Source organism: Phaseolus vulgaris, chromosome 8 (assembly GCF_000499845.2).
Source record: "Phaseolus vulgaris cultivar G19833 chromosome 8, P. vulgaris v2.0, whole genome shotgun sequence".
In the NCBI taxonomy this organism is placed as follows: domain Eukaryota; kingdom Viridiplantae; phylum Streptophyta; class Magnoliopsida; order Fabales; family Fabaceae; genus Phaseolus; species Phaseolus vulgaris.
Window position 1 is genome coordinate 52,934,227 of NC_023752.2, and position 18,029 is coordinate 52,952,255.

Consider the following 18,029-nt stretch of genomic DNA (forward strand, 5'->3'; position numbering starts at 1 on the left):
ACAATTTTTTCTTATAAAGCTAGGAGGCCAAGAGATATGTTTGGGGCTACTTAGACATCATTTTCTCATTCAATAACTTACTTTGAGGTAAAATGTTAACAAAATTAAATTACATGTTTTGTTTCAAAACTATCGTTGTACAAATTTGATTGTTCTGAACAAATATCTCATGAAGAAAATTAAATGGGTCAATATGGTTGAGGATGGCTACAATCACGAAGGTACTATAATTTATTACAATTTATTATAGTATTATTAGAATTCCTACTATAGGTTTTAACTATAAAAATTATATGGATGATTATGAAATTTATAAGTAATTTTATTTTTTATTTATTTTCAAATTAATGAGTGAAATTGTATCTAAAACTTGTAATATAATATAAATAAAAGTGTTTAAAGATTTTCGATCTTAAAATATTTAACTTTTACAATGGTATGTATATCAATATCTAATTAGTCAAAATAATTAGATTGTAATTTAATTTTCAAACAACATTTAATTATTTTTAATTATTAGATTGATTGTAATCAAACAATAAATTATAGATTAAAACTTTTGATTAATAAAACAATAGTTCAACATGATCACTATAAACATTGTGTAAATGGATGAAAACAATGTTGTGAATGCATTCACACAACAACACAATTCCATTTTCTCTCTATTCCAAAACCCTCACCCCCGCAATGGAAACCGAGAAGCTTCAGCTTCGCTTCTCGGTCGGCCGGCAATCCTCCCTCGCGCCGGAGCGCGGCGGTGCGGAGGACGTGGCGGAGGCGCTGGATCCGACGGTTCGGTTGATGTATCTGGCCAACGAAGGAGACTTGGTCGGGATTGAGGAACTGTTGGACTCGGGGAGCGACGTCAGTTTCACCGACATTGACGGCCGCACTGCGCTCCACGTCGCCGCCTGCCAGGGCCGCACCGACGTTGTTGACCTGCTGGTACGACGAGGGGCCGACGTTGATCCGCGAGACCGCTGGGGCAGCACCGTAATTTTACTTCCTTACTCTTTCGTTATTCGTCTTGTACACTCGCTGTCACTGATTTTTGGATTGGATTGTTTAACAGCCTCTAGCTGATGCAATGTACTACAAAAACCACGACATCGTGAAGCTTTTGGAGAAACACGGTGCAAAACCTCCTGTCTGTCTCTTCTTTTCCTTTCCTTCTTGTTATTAGATTTAAAACAGTTTATGTTATTCGTCTGGAGAGTTTAATGGAGACGCACTTTTACTGGAAATGTTATCTTCTGATAGACTTTTAAGATAGTTATTATAAAAGTGAAACATAATTAACAGGCATAGCTGTGTTGGTTATTGGATAACAATATAAAAGTTTAAACTGCCTGAGCATGGATTTTGAGACTTCCATGTGACATTTGTGTTCAGTGAAATCCGAATCCTTAATTAAAAAACAAGAACATCATAGTTAGAGAATTTAAATAATGAAATGTGGACATCGGGTTTTGATAGTGGAGATTTTCGCCGGAGAGAGTGGAAATCCCACTCTTAGAGGATTCATTCCTCGTCTGAGTATATTTTATTTCAGCTAGAAGGGGTCTTGCTGCCAAGCTTTTTGAAGAGAAAATCAGTATATGTTCTGATAGTGTATAAACTCCTAAATACTATTCCGTTGACTTTTACTATAAATAAATACATTAAAGGTTTATAGTGATTTCTTATTGCTTGACAGAAGTTTTATTATACTGATAGTACACGGATATTAAACTCCTTTTAGAATAGTTGGTTTATGACATCACATTGCGATGGCAAACTTCTTTTTTATTGTAGATAACTCCCATGCATGTGGAGAATGCTCGAGAAGTCCCAGAGTATGAGATTGATCCTTCTGAACTTGATTTTACTAATAGTTTTTGCATAACAAAGGTAAGGTTTCAAGTTTCCTTATCGCTTTATTTAATCGTGTCTTGTAACTGGATTTATCCTTTTGCCTTTTGACATAATTTCTTAAATCAATTTACCTTAGATTATTTTGTGTTTCATAATTTATATTGAATATTGTAGGGAACTTTCCGGATTGCATTATGGCGTGGAACTCAGGTTGCAGTCAAGACACTTGGAGAGGAAGTGTTCACCGATGATGATAAAGTGTGGGTTGGTCTACTTATTCATGTCAATTGGATCATTCAGTTATCACTTTTTAATCTCACCATGGATTTTGTTTGTTGGTTTCTGTTTATCAGAAAGGCATTTCTTGATGAGCTTACATTACTTGAGAAAATAAGGCATCCAAATGTAGTTCAGTTTTTGGGTGCTGTAACCCAAAGTACCCCAATGATGATCGTCACAGAATATCTACCCCAGGTTAGTTTTGGTCCTACAATGGTCATAAGGAAGATTTTTTCTCATAAATTTTTTACTCGTGGTGTTTATGAACAAATTATACTGATTAGTTGGCTAATGGTTATCTTATATATCAGTGAGCTGAATACAATGTGGTCAGAAATTTATCATTATGGATAGTCTTCAGAAACAAAGTGACAATGTAGTTTCAATTGGACTACTCTAAATCCAATATTATGTAGAAGTGCACAAATCATCAATAATACTTAAGAACTTAATATGATAAAAAATTTACCCTGGGACTGATATTAATTGTGACGTCCATGGGTTATTTGCATTGGCCAGACAGGATTTGGCCTCTAAAGTAAGGAGGGGTGTGTAAAGTGTAGAAGTTGGGGATTATCTACCATTTATTGAAAGTTAATGTAATTCAAGTTGATGATGGATAGATAATCACTTTCTTACTTTACTTATCTTCTCACTTTAGAGGAACTGAATCCAGTCTGACAAATGTGCTCCTGTCCGGTCTAGAAAGTTATAAATATCTACACTGGAAGATTTTATGTAATGATAAGACATACCTGTTTTGATCTACTGATATCTGTTGATTTAGATTTTCATTCCTCTTTATATGAGATTCTACTTCATGTTAGTGAAACAGTGAAAAAAAAAATAAGAAGTGTATATAATTAGATATCTCCTATACTTATGTCCGTATGTGTGACTAATTATACCCTGAATCTTTTATAAATGTAATATCTAACAATTTGGAATGAACTATCATCTCTCCAGGGGGATCTTCATGCCTACATTAATCGGAAAGGTGCATTAAAACCAGCAACAGCTGTAAAATTTGCACTTGATATTGCTAGGTCAGTCAAGAAGAACTTCCATATCATGCATGCATCGCTTGCTGTCAGTTGGTTCTCGAGGAAACAAGCGTTCCTGATTATTTTGTTTTTGAAGAGTTGAATATTAAATGGAAATTTTATCCTATATTAAAAATTTGCATTTGAATATGTTTTATTAAATGGAAATTTTATCCTATATTAAATGGAAACAATATGTTTTATTTTCAGGGGTATGAACTATTTGCACGAACATAAACCAGAAGCCATTATACACCGAGATCTTGAGCCTTCGTATGTTTTATGCTCTCCTACCCTCTCTAGTTGATTTTATTATTCTTCCACCATGTGTATGAAGTGTCATGGATTTTTCAGTAGAAGCATGCATTTTTCATTCACTCGAATGGTTGAAACTGTTTAAAGTTTCTTCATTGTACTTGAGTAAGACAACAGAAATATTTTGCGGGATGATTCTGGGCATCTGAAAGTTGCAGACTTTGGAGTTAGCAAGTTGCTTAAAGTTACTAAAACAGTCAAAGAAGACAAACCTGTGACAAGCCTCGATACATCATGTAGGTTTCCTTCTACAGTGAGAGCCTTGTAATGTCTACGTTAATCATGTTCTGCATAAAACCAATATTGTAAACTTGGGTTTCATGAGGGCTGTAATGTGCAATATGTTGCATATTCTATAAGAAAAAAAGAAATACCCGTCTACTCAGTGACTAATAAAGACCTAGGGCTCGGTTTTACTAATTTGAATTTATTAATTAATTTATAAGTATTGCCATCTTTTTACTTATAATTCAATTCGTTTTGATCCTTTTGGGAATGGTTCTGATTTTCATGGGTTCAATTGATGAATTTATTCAACTCTGTAACAGGGCGATATGTTGCACCAGAAGTCTATAGAAATGAGGAATACGACACAAAAGTGGATGTGTTTTCTTTTGCTCTGATATTACAGGAGGTAGAATCATTATTGCTCACCTTTGGATGCAGTCCTGCCCCCTATTTTAGAGCTTTTTTATTGACTTTAAGTTAATTATTTACCCTTATTATGCGAATGATTGTCTCCTATCTAGTCTTGAAATTGAAACAAGACTTTTAAACCCTAAAATTGAGTATTAATTAATAAATATAAAACCTGTTTGATGAAATAATGCTTGATTAATAATGTTGTGTTATTTATTTGACCAAATAATACATGTTAATTCAATACTGGTAATTCCTTTTTATATCAGCACCAAAAACTGTTGGAAAGATGATAATTGCATTTGCTTCTGAAAGCTGGACGCATCCCTTGTCAGAATAGGAATTTACTTTATGTTTTCTATTGCTTTTTATGTTGTTTTATTTTTTGAACATTTGAAAGCATTTATTGTTACATAATCCTGTACATAAAGTCACATCCCTTACATATAGAGAGTTCTGTTATTCACTTTGGTAAAATTTTCAAGTCCTGGAAAATAATGCTTTTATATTTGTAGATGTGCTTCTTATGTTGCTTTCATCATTCAAATTCCTTCAGTGTTGTTACAGCATATTGAATGTTAGATATTTGGTGGTGTCTTTTACTCTTTCACTTATCAAGTATACTATAGGATGAGTCCATGGACAGCTCAAGCACTTGTGACTCTTGAGAGCTCTGCGTCTTTTGGCCCTCAGATCTTCCTCAAGATATGTATATAATATATAATCGTGATATGCAAAGTTTTATTACATATTTTATGGTTGAACTAACAGACAAGTAAAGTTCTAGGGATTTGAGCTATCCACGATTGACTTGTAAAAGTAAAATAATTATATATACATTTATATAATCATGACCATCTTTGGTAAGATGCCATGCCTAATAGTTTGCTGTTGTATCAATATGCTTGGTTCTTGTACTTTTTATGTGAATACAAAATGTTCATTTTCTCCAACTGTTTTACTGATAAACTTCATTCAGATTACAATTATTTTATTTGTGGATCATGGGCAATTTGTAATCTAGAATATAAATGACAGCAAACAGTGGGTTTTTATGTAGAGATGCCCAGCAAAATACTGACCTGAACTTCTATGGTTTTCTGTTACTGTAGATGATTGAAGGTTGTCCACCGTTCTATGCAAAGCCAGAAAATGAAGTTCCTAAAGCTTATGTTGAAAATGAGCGGCCACCATTTAGAGCATTGCCAAAACTTTATGCTCATGGACTAAAACAGTGAGAATTTTAAATACATTTTTATTGGCAGCAGATTTGAATGTTTAGTTTCAAAACCTACCAAAAGTAGGAGAATAAAAGAATAAGTTTTTTACATTCAGGAAATCTGATTTGTCCATAGGTTAATTGAGGAATGCTGGGATGAAAAACCACACAGAAGACCAACATTTAGGCAAATAATTGAGAGTTTGGATGAAATCAACAGCCATCTTATTCAAAAGAGGCGCTGGAAGGTATCTCTTTTTCGTGCAAACATTTATTTGATCAGTTTTAGACCTAGTTGTGGTTGTATAATTTTGACATAATAGTAACTTCTGACACAAACTTATTAGAAGGTGAGGAAGTTCAGCTTCAAAGGCTTTTCCTGTATCATTGGATATTAGCAATTAGCATCTGTGGTTTAGTAGCCAGTATGGTATGGGTACATTAAAAATGATTGATGCCAATATTGTGGCTAGATTTTAATTTATTCCTCTGCATTTACCATTAATCCCTTAAAGAAGAGTGGAGAATGGAGAGTAAGACAATGGATTCAAATTTTACATTTATTAATATCACCTTTTCAATAATTTATACTAGCGTTATTTTGCTAGGGAGTGATATGTGCATTGAATAGGATATGTCCTTGAAAAGAAATTAGGCAACATGTTCAATACAAATGAGGTCTTTAAGGAGAGTTTGAGAACAACTGAGTTAAGCAAAAAAATAAAGTAAAGGAAACTATTAAATGTTTAAAACCTGCCCAAAATCGTGGTTACATGGTTCCTAATTCAAGCAGTTTGAGGTCTAGTTTAGGCAAATTATCATTTCGGACAATTATTGCAAAAATTTCACTATAGTGAAGTGACTATGGTAATTATCTACCTCTTTTTATGAAATTTAATTTATATGCATTTCTGTGTAAATTTATTTTATTTACATGAACACAAGAATTTGCTCTATCATTGTTTCATTTCTATTGGTTGGTATTAATATGATGTGACAGTAATTCATTGGGTTAAAAAATGTTACACCGATAGCGAATATAAATTAAACTCTTTTTTTTGTTATAAAAAGAGAGGAAATAGGCAAGTTATAAGAAAAGTAAGGCACAATCCTTGAAAATAGCATTACTACGTACCTGGACACACCAAACTAGATTACGAATTTTATAGTGAATTTAGATGGTTTTTTTTCTTTTTTTAAGTTTTGTTGATTGAAAAAAATAGTGCAAGAGCTTTATAGCTCTATGTCACGCGTGTTAATTCACGAGTTACATTTCACAATACTCCAAAAGATGACTAATAGTATTTTGGTGATCCTTTCCTATTTTTCCATCCCGAGGGATATCCATTCTGGAGAATTTATTTTTGGTCCATAATCTTTTGGAGTTGGTTTCCATCGTATAATTCCAGTAGTCCATAATCTTTTCTTGGGCTTCATCCAACATTCATGATTATAAAAGATAAATAGTATGCATTTCTTAACTGCTGTCTAACTGTTTTTTTTACCCATCTCGCCAGTGGAATGCCCTTATCAAAAGTGTGGATATTGTTCGATATGGTTATTTAACCACGACAACTCTGTGATTTTTTATTTTAAAAGGTTTGATATTTTCTTTGTTATGATATTCAGATTGGAGCTCCTGGATGCATCCAGTACCTGGAGGCCCTATTTAGGGGTAATCGCACAAGTCCAAGTAGCCGGTCATCTCGCTCCACAGCCAGATAAATATTTCTCATCGAGAACCAACAATTATTTTGATCACAGTTTCAAGAAAGAAAAGTCGATTGTGGTGCCATATACTTGCATTGCACCCATCAAATATAGTCTTTTGTAAATAACTTGCGCTCCAACATGCGCTTCACGTCCGGTTGAATAAAAAATGAAGAGTGTGACATATCCTTGTGTAATTTTGTCCAAAGTTATTCTTTCTACCTTTTAAAAACAACAATAGTCTTTTTCAAGTTTTATCTTTTCAAACTGTTATTTTAATTTATGCATATTTTTAAGTTTTTGCTTCTAAAAAAAACTACTATCATCATGTTGATGTTTGTATTCTGATGTGTGGGCCAAAATAGAATTGAGAACCTGTCTGGACCGGAGGACAATTTTTTAACTGATTCTTGTGTCATCTTATTAACGTGTTTGTAGAGCCTGATCTTTCCTCCATCTATTTTGAAATTTTGGATAAGAAGATTTTTTGCTGGAGTACTGTTTCTGCAGTATAGCTCGGTGGCAATATTTTGCTTAAAAGTTTCTTCCTCAGTAATGATGGTGCCTCAAATGACACTGAACGATGTTGACGGCTCCAAGCTACCAATGTCACATGTACGACTCTTAATGTGTTTAGTTGAGTAATGTCTTTTTGTTTGTCTTGTTTGATGAATAAAAAGAGTGAAAGAATTTAAGGAATAACAAACGGATTTAGGAATCAAATTTTGTTCTTCTTGTTTAGGAATTACCATTTATTTATTTATTTATTTGTAGTTTTTAAAATGTGTTAGGAATTGCCAATTTTTATTTCTTTTTATAGTTTTTAACCATGTGTCTTGCATATATTCTTGCCAATGTAATTTGATAGTTTGGGAAGCGTTGAACCTGTAAAGGGGATATGCTTTTGCAATGTTTTGGGCATGTTGTCTTATAGTTTGACCCGTCCAATGTCTAGGTTGGGTGCCATTCTGTGGTGGTGTTGTACCATATGCTCCCTGCAACTGCTATTCTGCAAAAAACTCAACAACCACTATGGACGCAAACATGCAATATATCATACCATTTTGACCGTTGCCACTGCCTAATATATTTTTTTTCCAGATTTTAAACTTTTTTCCATAAAAAATAAAGCAAATTGTGGATGCAGCTTAGAGGAAAAGTTTTTCAATATGCACTCAAAGCAAACAAAATCTTCTGAACAATAGTAATAAATTAAATTGAAAAGAAAAATGGTTAAAAATCTTAAGTATGACTTATTTTTGGTTGAATTATGTTTTTGTTTTTGTTTTTTTTTTTTTTTTTTTTAACTTTTAAAGATGTTTTCTGTAAGAGGTAATTATGCTTCAGATAGAATTTGACATTAAATATGAGCGCTCCAGTAAAGTATTGACTAAATTCCTAGAAAATGGTGGATAGTTAAACATATGGGAGATAAATAAAAAATGAATTATATGAAGAACATCAATTTTTATAGGTTAAAAGGGACTTAATTTGATAGAGGAAATTTCATATAAAAAAGAAAAAAATATTATTTTGATAATATAAGTTCAGCTTCAAGAAAAATAAACTATAAATTATAATGTAAAAAGATGAAAGTAATAAAAAAAAATAGAGAAAAAAATAAAATAAAAAAACAACTAAAAAAATTACATAAAAATAAAATAAAAAAGGTATAAAAATGTCAGAACACACGCCTTAAAAGAAAGGTACAGAATATTACAATAATTTCTAAAATTGATGTTTCTATTTTATTACAAGAAATATTGACAATGCGTGTTTTACCACACATTATTATTAATTAAAATTTATAATTTTTTAAGTCTTTATTTAATAAGTCTCTCTATTACACTTTAAAGACTTAATTAAGTTTTAAATTCCTTATAAATTTAGGTATTTATAACTCAATCCTTATCAAAACTCTTTATACTGAATATTTAATTTTTTATATTCTTCAATTGAATGATAGTCATATAATCTTTTTTTTAACTAGATTAGGTGATTATTAGTCTGTCTAATCGGCTTACTTATTTATCTTTACATTTCAAGAAATGCAAGATTTGGTAGTTAATATAAAATAATATTATAATTAATATAAAATAATATTATAATTAATATAAAATAATATTATAATTAATATAAAATAATATTATAATTAATATAAAATATATTGTAGTTAATGTAAAAGAAGTAACTTTTATTACTTTCCTAGAAAATGTATTAATTAAGATCGTCGTTACCTAAATGGTAACGGTTCCTTGATCACTTAATAACATAAAAGTTATTGGGGAGCATTTCAATCTCATTATTCAAAACGTGTTTAATGAAATTAATAAAAGTCACTTATCATCTTATATTAATAATAATATCACTTAAATCTCATATTTTTTAACATGTTAAGTTAAAGATGTAACTAAGATGACGAGAAAAGATACCACCCATCTCACCTAGTTAAAAAATGAAATGAAAAGTACTCAATTAAAAAATATAATTTTTTTAATACTCAATAAATCTTTTTTTAGTAAAAATTCAATTGAAAATATTTAAATTTATGAGATTTAAAATTTAATTAATATTACTTTGAATCATATATTGAAAATATATGTTACATGATTAAACATTTTACAAGTAAATATTCAAACACATATGACAAAGCAAGGATTAATTATAATGGATTTAATTTTTACATTGTTAATATAAATATTTTGTACTATATTGTCAAATGATAATCACTTTAGATCTAATTTTTAACATAATTATTTTAAAAATTAACAATTTTACTTTTCATGTAAAATTATTATTAGATAATAAGGTAATTTTCTTTACCAATATAGTCAACTAAATTTTTTTTTCACTAATATAACTAGATATTTTACTAATCTAACTAGATTCTTGTTAATTCAAAAATCAATAACTGTTAATTTATTTCAACAGAACTTTAGAAGACCACAAACCACATAAATTGATTAGGGTGTATTTGTTTCAGTTGAAACAATTGGCTTGAATATATATTGTCTTACATGGTCTATAAAAATAGCTTAGGAAAAGAAAAGGACACTCATAAACAAAAGTCTAAACTGGATTCAGTGGATTACTGTGCTAGTTATTGCAAACTCCCAAGTACCCAAGTTCCCCTCCCTTATGACTTCATCAAAGAAAATTCTTCAAATGTGCATTCCATGAACCTGGTTAGACATCTTACATAGTTTAGGTTGGATTGTACAAAGAACCATTGGATCTCATTTCTCAGCTAATGTTTATTGGTTTTTGGTTTGAGTGACAGATGACATGATTCTCTTCAAATCTAACTCTGCTAAATTCTGAAATGAATCGAATTCAAAGTAGCTTTTGAATACTATAAAAATTATCAAAGAAATGATCCACAGTAAATTATTCCCCACAGAAGCAAGCACAAAAAGAAAAGGAAAACAAAACTTTGATTACCATTATGATAACTTTCTCAATAGTTGGCATCGACTATCAATGGAACAAATCTTTTTTTTGTTCCAAAAATTAATTATTATGTTGTAAATCATGTAAATTTTTAGAAAATAATTTATATGCATAATATGTACCAACCTAGAGGGAAACATCTATCCTATTTGATAGCTTAAATTAGCTTTCATATTATGATATTCTTTCATTTAGGTATTGGCTGAGAAGAATAAACATAAATGTAGAGTTCCACTATTTTAGGATGATTGATCCGTGAAATGAAAAAGAAGAGATAGGAAAAAAGAAGGTAGAAATAAGATGAAAGAGAATTGGAATGAAAAAATCCCTTATTCTATGCTATAATTTTAACGGTGTCACCATTTCTGAAACACCAATCATTGTCATACATACATACATACCAACTTTACCTTCATTCTCAATTTTCACACGTAAAATTAACAGCTGCAAATGCAAAAACACACACAACTGACACCATTGCATGTTACAACCATATATTCATTCTGCTTTAGTACGATCTGAATTTGCAAACAGTGAACCTGAAAGCAATCACCAGATAGACAACTAATCAAAAGAATAACTTGGTAGTAAAAAAGACAATGCCACCACTTTTGAGAGGAATTAATAATTTAATTTCAACACACTGATCTTCATCCTATATCAACTAGTTAGACATTATATTTTAAACAACTTTTTGAAAGTAACTGTTATAAAAGTTAACAACTTTTAATTTTACAGTAAACAAAGATCAAATCACATGCAGTGTAAAACATGTCCCTCACTGATCATCACTGTTAACATATTATAATTTAGTTGTGAATGATGTTCATTAGCCATTTGTGCACCAGACAGCACAAGCTGGCTTGGAAGAAAAAACTTATGAGGGAATGAAGAAGTGAATTGAATGTGTAGGTTGAGAGTTGAGACATGTCGAAGATAATATATTTATCTTACTTTTCTTTGGTTTTTGTGCCTCATTTGTTTGTTTGTGGAAATTGTTAAACATGTTATCATGTGCTCATCACAGAATGTTAAACACGGTTAATAGTATTAAAGTGAAGGTACCAAAGAATTACTGTTTGTGTAAGAAAAGTGGAGTGAAAGAAGAGAGAGGTGTACGGTGAAAAGGAAGAAAAGAAAAGGAACCTTGTTGTCTGTAGGTCCATTTTAGCCTACATACTTGCGTGCCATTTTGGGAGCTGTTTTAGCACAGTAACTTTTGTCTCCCTTTTACTTTTTTTTTCTTTCTGTAGGGAAGATAAATACTCTTTTTCAACTTTTATTACTTCTAATTACTCTATTTTTTTAGATAAAAGTTTAGGTGAGATTAGTATCAGATACTCATAAACAGAGAAAACTTTAAAAACTTCTGCAGAACTATGTATAAACTACTCACCAATAAAGTTTTCACATAAACAAGGTGAATCAATTTTATGTCTTTGTAAGTATGAGTTTGTTTCTTACCAACTACTAATATATAGTATGTTTTAACATGTAAATACACTATTTTTTCCTTTTCATAGATGTTTGTAGTGTTTTTTTTATTATAGAAAACTATGATGTTTATTTTCAAGAGATTAATATGTTCATTTTGTCATGTAAATGAGCATGTCACCACTAATTTATCTCGTTTTTAACTAAGCTTTGATGAAGGCCAGTTCTGAACACCTGTTATTATTCTTTAGATTTCATAAAATAAAGAGTTTGATTTGAATAATAAAGTTCTAAATACTGATAGTGAAAGTGTTCAGATTTTCATTTTTTCCAAGTGTTAGAGTCAATAGTATAATAAGATGCTCAAAACTATTTTCACTGGCACTAAAACTCAGATAGACGAAAAATATCCTGAAAGTTTTATTTTGTAACCACTCATTATTACTAAAAGGTTCTGAACATAAAAACATATATAGGATATTTTCAAACTTAGTAAAGAGGTATATAACTAGAAGGACCATATAAATAAATGATTAGAAGAACTAATATTTTTAACTCAAAAGAAACTTAAATTAATTAACACAATATGGATCAATAAATGCATATATTATGGGTAGAGATTACATGATTTAAACCAATAGAATTTGAGTTTATGAAAAGGATTGTGAAACAAAGAGTTTTGTTGTTCTAGCTCAAGGTAAATGGACTTGAATTAATCTAAACAAAAGATTACTGCAGTAATGGTAACTTTTTTAAAGGAAAATTTATGTTAAGATTAATTTCATAATCAGTATCATTGCTCCCACACATGTAGGGATGTGCCCATTTTTAACATGGTAACTTTTTAAGGTTTTATGGGTTAGTGCAAAAAAAAAATGTTCATCAATTAAAAGCTGTCGTTATAGTATGACTTCAAAGTTATTATGGTAAAAAAATTCTGACTTACCTTGACCTTTTTTTATGGAATATCAATCTATAGACTTTCTAATGGAAGAGTTTTTAGAACTTCTTTAATGAGAAAAAAAAAACTCTACTTTGAATAGAAAAAGTCTGAAAAGCTGATCTCATCTCATCTAGTCTGTATCCAAAGAGGCCTTAACACTGAAATCTATAATAGGTTTAAAGGGCAACACATTATAACATTAATCCCCCCCTATCCAAACCAGCCAATCTCCAATGTGTTGTTAATCAAAATAGAAGCTAGAAACAGCTACCTTAACTAAATAATCAGGGTATATTTCGTTAAGTGTATCAAATAAGACATAATTACACAACTGTGAAAACACATACAATATGTTTAATGAGTAGTTGCATGACAAGATTTCCAGATCCAGAAAGCTGGCTGTGTTCTTTCCAACATATTGGTTTTGTCCAAGAATGAACTAATTAAAGTGTTATGATATTACCATGATCAATTTCATCCACCAGCTTGTCTCTCCATATATAGCTCTTGACAGTGATATAAACAGATTACTATAGTTTTAAGCACAAGCACTTACACCCTCATTAATTAGACTCAATGATAATTTTCTATATATATGCATCTACAGAGGTCTTCTCATGCAAAAAAGTCGACATGGATTAAAAGCCACTGTACGGCATGGGAATTGGCACAACAATTAAGAAATTCCTCTCTTGCTTCAGTCAAAATTGATTTCATTTTCATTTTTGTTCTCAAATATATATTCCTTACTCATTAATTCAGCAAAATCCATGGATATAAATAAATGGATCTCATCCTTGGAAGTCCCATAGTCCATATCATGACGAACAGAATCTCAGAAGTGTTCAGTTCTTGAGCTACCTCACAGTAAAAGCACTAACAACGTGTTTAATGTTTCTTTCATCTCTTAATTGGAAACCGATGCTTTTGCAGTTCCAAAACCATACAGTTAGCAAATTAATGAAAACTCAAAAAAATTCATTAATTTTTTCTATCACTTGACCAAAAAAACTGGGTAAAAATTTCAGCATCTTAACTAAACTTCCCCATAATATTTGTCATGCTTTCATTTCATTTTGTTAGCCATGGGCATGAGCTAAATGTCATCACTAACTAGCTGTGGAGGATCCTTTTACTAACATTTGCTCCTAAGATTCAAGTAAATATATATTTCTCAATGGTATTTTTAAGCCTCTCAATCAAATGCTGTTTGTAATTTAAAAGCAGACTCTTAGATCAATGTGGATTCCATATTGGAATACTCCAAAACACATTGATTTACTTGGAATATTTTCATATTCTGCACATTAGCAGAACTTTTAATCTTGCCAGATGTACTTTGATCTTAATAATTTCACAATCCTCTTGTCCACTGTGTGTTTGAGTGAGAGTTTGTGATAGATGTATGGATGTTAGATTCTAAAAGCAAGTTAACAGTAAAATTTCATATAAAAAAATTACGTCCAATGTTATTCAAAGTTGTTTCATTTCAACTCAATTTAATTTAGAATTAGAATCCATTCTTCAACATCAAACCAAACATAAATATTTATCTAACATCGTGTTAGCTAGTATTACAATGTGATTTTTCATGATTCAAAGTGAATCCAAGCATAACAATCAGTAATTTTCAAGGTATTTTACATAGAGATAATGTGCCCTTTCTTCTGTATTCATTCATTTTCTTAGCAGTTACTATTGTACATCCTGGATGGAACATTGAAAAAAAGGTGAACATTACTCATGCTGCATCTAAATCTTTCTGCTTTCACACAAACGGAATATGTCATCATACTCAAGGCCTCTCTAGCATTAGTTGTTCATTCAACTATCAAAGTAAACAACAACCATCTCCTAGATCTTCCCTTTCTGAATGGAAAGAGAATATGGTTTGTGAGATGATTCAGAAAGACTCTAGCATTGCCTCAATAAATGCCAATCGTTTTTTTATATCTTTTTCCTATCAGAAGCACACTTATGATGATACTACTAACATATATTCTTTATTATTGATTCAAATCTATTGGAAATCAGAAAATTTAGTTAATCAAACTTTCTATTTAGTTAGTCTCAGTACTCCGGATTTTATAAACACTAACCAATAATATAAAATGTGTCGCTATCAATTCTCTATCCTCGTTTATAAAACGATTTCCGCAGAAGGATCCCATGTTCATGATGGAGGTATAGTTGGAATTTATTGTTACCTTCTTGCAGTAATTTTGTGTTGCAGTTATTTATTTGATCCTGGGGCTCGGTTGTGGGGGCTTCAATGAACAGTGCTTGGACTGTAGATTCTGTTTCACCAACCTTCAAAAATATCAATCTCCTCCAACTTCCTCACCAGCCAGGATCATCAGGAAACAAACAGGAAATGAAGTGACTTTCACAAAAACATGCCCTTGAACTTGATCTCAATCTATCATCACAGGGAACAAAAAAACACCCTGATAAAAAAAGAAAATCTCAAATAAATATAAAAAACCAGGTTGAAGAGAAAAAATAAAACAAAATTCAACACAATCACCTGACCTGACACCTGCTTTGCTCATTTTAGGAGTGAAAATCAGTAAACCACAGTGTTACACACTCCATCCCTCTCAAAAATGAAAATAAAAGCTCTTCCAGAAAAAGAAAAGGTGCTGAGCTAGAACTGCAAATCCATGTTTTTATCACCAAGTTCATACTCCATCCGAGTATTAAATTATATTTCATTTTCTTTACAGAAACAGTAGGATGATCCCTTGATTATGGATTGGGACAGGTATCATAACAAAATGAGGAATTAAATATATATCATCATATCAGTAATCCATATATGGTAAAGAAGTAGAAAAACACAAAATAGAAAATGTAAGAGTTTGCAATCTAGAAATGAAATATCAGTATTATATGCACATACCTAAATATAGAGAGAGTTGAGGAGGATTGAGAGTGAGTTTGTGAGTAGAGAGACAGAAACAGAGAGGTAAGGTAAGAGCTGAAAATTGGAATTGGAATTGGAATTAGAAGGGTTGATGCAAAGCAAAGGAAACCAAAGTGTGAGATTAGATTAGAAAATAGTAGAGAAAGAGAGAGAGAGAGAATAATGTGTGCACTAAACGACAAGAATAGCATTATGATTAGTGGGTGGGACCTACGTTGTTGTCGTTTTGTTTGACCGCATGCATCTATGTTATTTTCAGTCACTTCCTCATCATTATGCCACATCCCCCAACCCATATTCTAATTTTCATTTTCATTTTTAATCTACTACACTAATAATATATCGTAAATAAATTATTATTAATATATATTAATAAACGTATCTTATATGTATAACAGTGTACTTTTTTTATATTGTTAATACATTTACTATATGATAATTTATAATTTATAACTCAATCATGATATAAACTACAACTAAACAATCAACAAAGAAGAAATTCTGATATATAATCATGACTTCTATAATTATTAACTTTATAGTTTTTTTTTTAATTTAATGATCATATTACACGGTGTATGGATTTTAAATTCATTACTTCGTATACTATTATTATGACCAAGTTTAATTAAATAACAAAGGACATAAACGTTACACATATTATTTCTTACTTTGAATATTGAATGCCATGCTTATGGATAAAAAAGAAAAATGCAATTTGTGGTCATAATTATTATTTCTATATATTATTTTGTATACATTATAGAAAATAGGAGTATCTGATAATAATATGATATGGTACAGAAAAGTGACATTTAGTGGTATAAGTATAATAATGGAAGTATGTATAATTTGATGTACGATGTTTTTGTTAATTATGTAGGGAAATTAAAAATGGTAAAGATGTTAAAGATAAAGATGGTGCGTTGGAGAAGTTGGTAATTTGCAGTGTACGTTACTTTAAACTTTAAATAACCAAAACCTCCTAAAGTCAAAACGATGCGTGCTGTAACTGTTCGTGTGTCTTAGTGGGCCCGCCTCATATTCTACCCATAACCACACGCCACACACCGCGTCCCTCTCACGCGCTTCTTCATCCACCGTCACTTCAGCCACATATGCAACTCACTTTTTTCATTATTTTCCTTTTTTATTTTTCTAATCAATAAAATTTTGTGGAGAGAATATAACATTTTCTAAATAATACTGTTTTATTTTATTATTCAATTATGTTAATTATTGTACAGTGAGAGAATGAAAGCATTCTGATGTGACAATTCTCATTTTTTTACTAGTTTTGTGAGACTACACACAATACTATTTCATATCCACTTTTATTTTTCAAACTTACATGATGAGTTTTTGTGGCCTTGAAGCAAAGAACATGTTCAAATTTTGTAAACAATGTTCAAATTTTATTAGTACTACTATAATTATTACTTTTCTTGTTATTTGATGAATTTATTTTGATTATAATTATTATTACTATTTTTTATTTTATTATTAATATAATAATTATTACATAATTTTATTTGTTTTATTAATATTACTATTTGTTATCATTATATGAATTTATTATTATTATTATTATTATTAATGCATATTTATGAATTGTTATGGCCTGTAAGAAACAAACATAATTGATATACCATGAAATTCACATATAAAAAATGCATAACTTGCAAAAAGACAAAAATATTTCTTTGTGTTTTGTGTTAAAAAGTAATGTTGGGATAAGAATTTAATACCACTTCAAATATCAACATAAAACCATTAATTCTCATACATTTTAACAAACCGTCAAGTGTTTATCAAAATTCACAATTCATCCTTCTCATGTCAGACTTCTACTGACTCACAATACATAGACACTTTACTCTACTTTTAGAAGACTCATATATTGAAATTAACATCCAGAGACTCGGATCTGTCATACTACTCGTTGTGAAATCCACATAGCTATGCGCATAATCATCTCAATGTCTCGTCATCTCATATGAAACGGTAAATTCATTTGATTTGCTCTGATTAATTCTTTCAAACCTCAAACTCAGCCAAATGGACCTCCTTCGACTCTCACTCATTGAATAACTTCATTTATGTGATTCCATTATATCACTAGAGTCAGGATCGTATCATTCACATGACACTCACAAATCAATACACCTTAATAACAATCTCAACACGGTATTTTCTTTCCTAAAAATACTATGT

The 18,029-nt window shown here is 30.6% G+C and overlaps 1 protein-coding gene and 1 long non-coding RNA gene across 6 annotated transcripts; one reads left to right on the forward strand and one right to left on the reverse strand.

Annotated features, from left to right (window-relative positions):
- Window positions 1–595: 595 nt before the first annotated feature.
- On the forward strand, window positions 596–7,313 carry LOC137824274 (serine/threonine-protein kinase 12). Of its 3 annotated transcripts, none has more exons than XR_011083230.1 (12): window positions 596–996; window positions 1,076–1,150; window positions 1,798–1,893; window positions 2,032–2,117; window positions 2,211–2,331; window positions 3,103–3,182; window positions 3,390–3,452; window positions 3,612–3,730; window positions 4,043–4,128; window positions 5,246–5,367; window positions 5,469–5,600; window positions 6,982–7,259. XR_011083230.1 is itself a non-coding variant. In XM_068629839.1 (12 exons), exons 1-12 carry the CDS (start codon window positions 631–633, stop codon window positions 7,075–7,077), a joined length of 1,422 nt encoding a protein of 473 aa, XP_068485940.1. In that variant the 5' UTR covers window positions 596–630; the 3' UTR covers window positions 7,078–7,313. The 3 variants fall into 3 exon arrangements, 2 of the variants coding, with proteins under 2 accessions (XP_068485940.1, XP_068485942.1); XM_068629839.1 differs by having other exon boundaries at window positions 5,489–5,600; window positions 6,982–7,313; XM_068629841.1 differs by lacking the exons at window positions 5,246–5,367; window positions 5,469–5,600; window positions 6,982–7,259 and adding an exon at window positions 4,763–4,979.
- Window positions 7,314–10,823: 3,510 nt separating this feature from the next.
- Window positions 10,824–15,950, reverse strand: LOC137825938 (uncharacterized). Of its 3 annotated transcripts, none has more exons than XR_011083380.1 (4): window positions 15,792–15,943; window positions 15,422–15,542; window positions 15,097–15,336; window positions 10,824–11,051 (listed from the first exon to the last, which is right to left on the reverse strand). It is a non-coding gene; the product is annotated as an uncharacterized lncRNA (long non-coding RNA). The 3 variants fall into 3 exon arrangements; XR_011083379.1 differs by having other exon boundaries at window positions 15,422–15,632; window positions 15,792–15,928; XR_011083378.1 differs by lacking the exon at window positions 15,422–15,542 and having other exon boundaries at window positions 15,792–15,950.
- Between the last annotated feature and the right edge of the window lie 2,079 nt (window positions 15,951–18,029).

Bases quoted from the DNA above. Each gene is read 5' to 3' on its own strand.
- LOC137824274 (XM_068629839.1), top strand. From the start codon at position 631: ATGCATTCACACAACAACACAATTCCATTTTCTCTCTATTCCAAAACC. The intron at 1,894-2,031 runs GTAAGGTTTCAA...TGAATATTGTAG, and splicing joins ATAGTTTTTGCATAACAAAG to GGAACTTTCCGGATTGCATT. The intron at 3,731-4,042 runs GTAGGTTTCCTT...ACTCTGTAACAG, and splicing joins GACAAGCCTCGATACATCAT to GGCGATATGTTGCACCAGAA.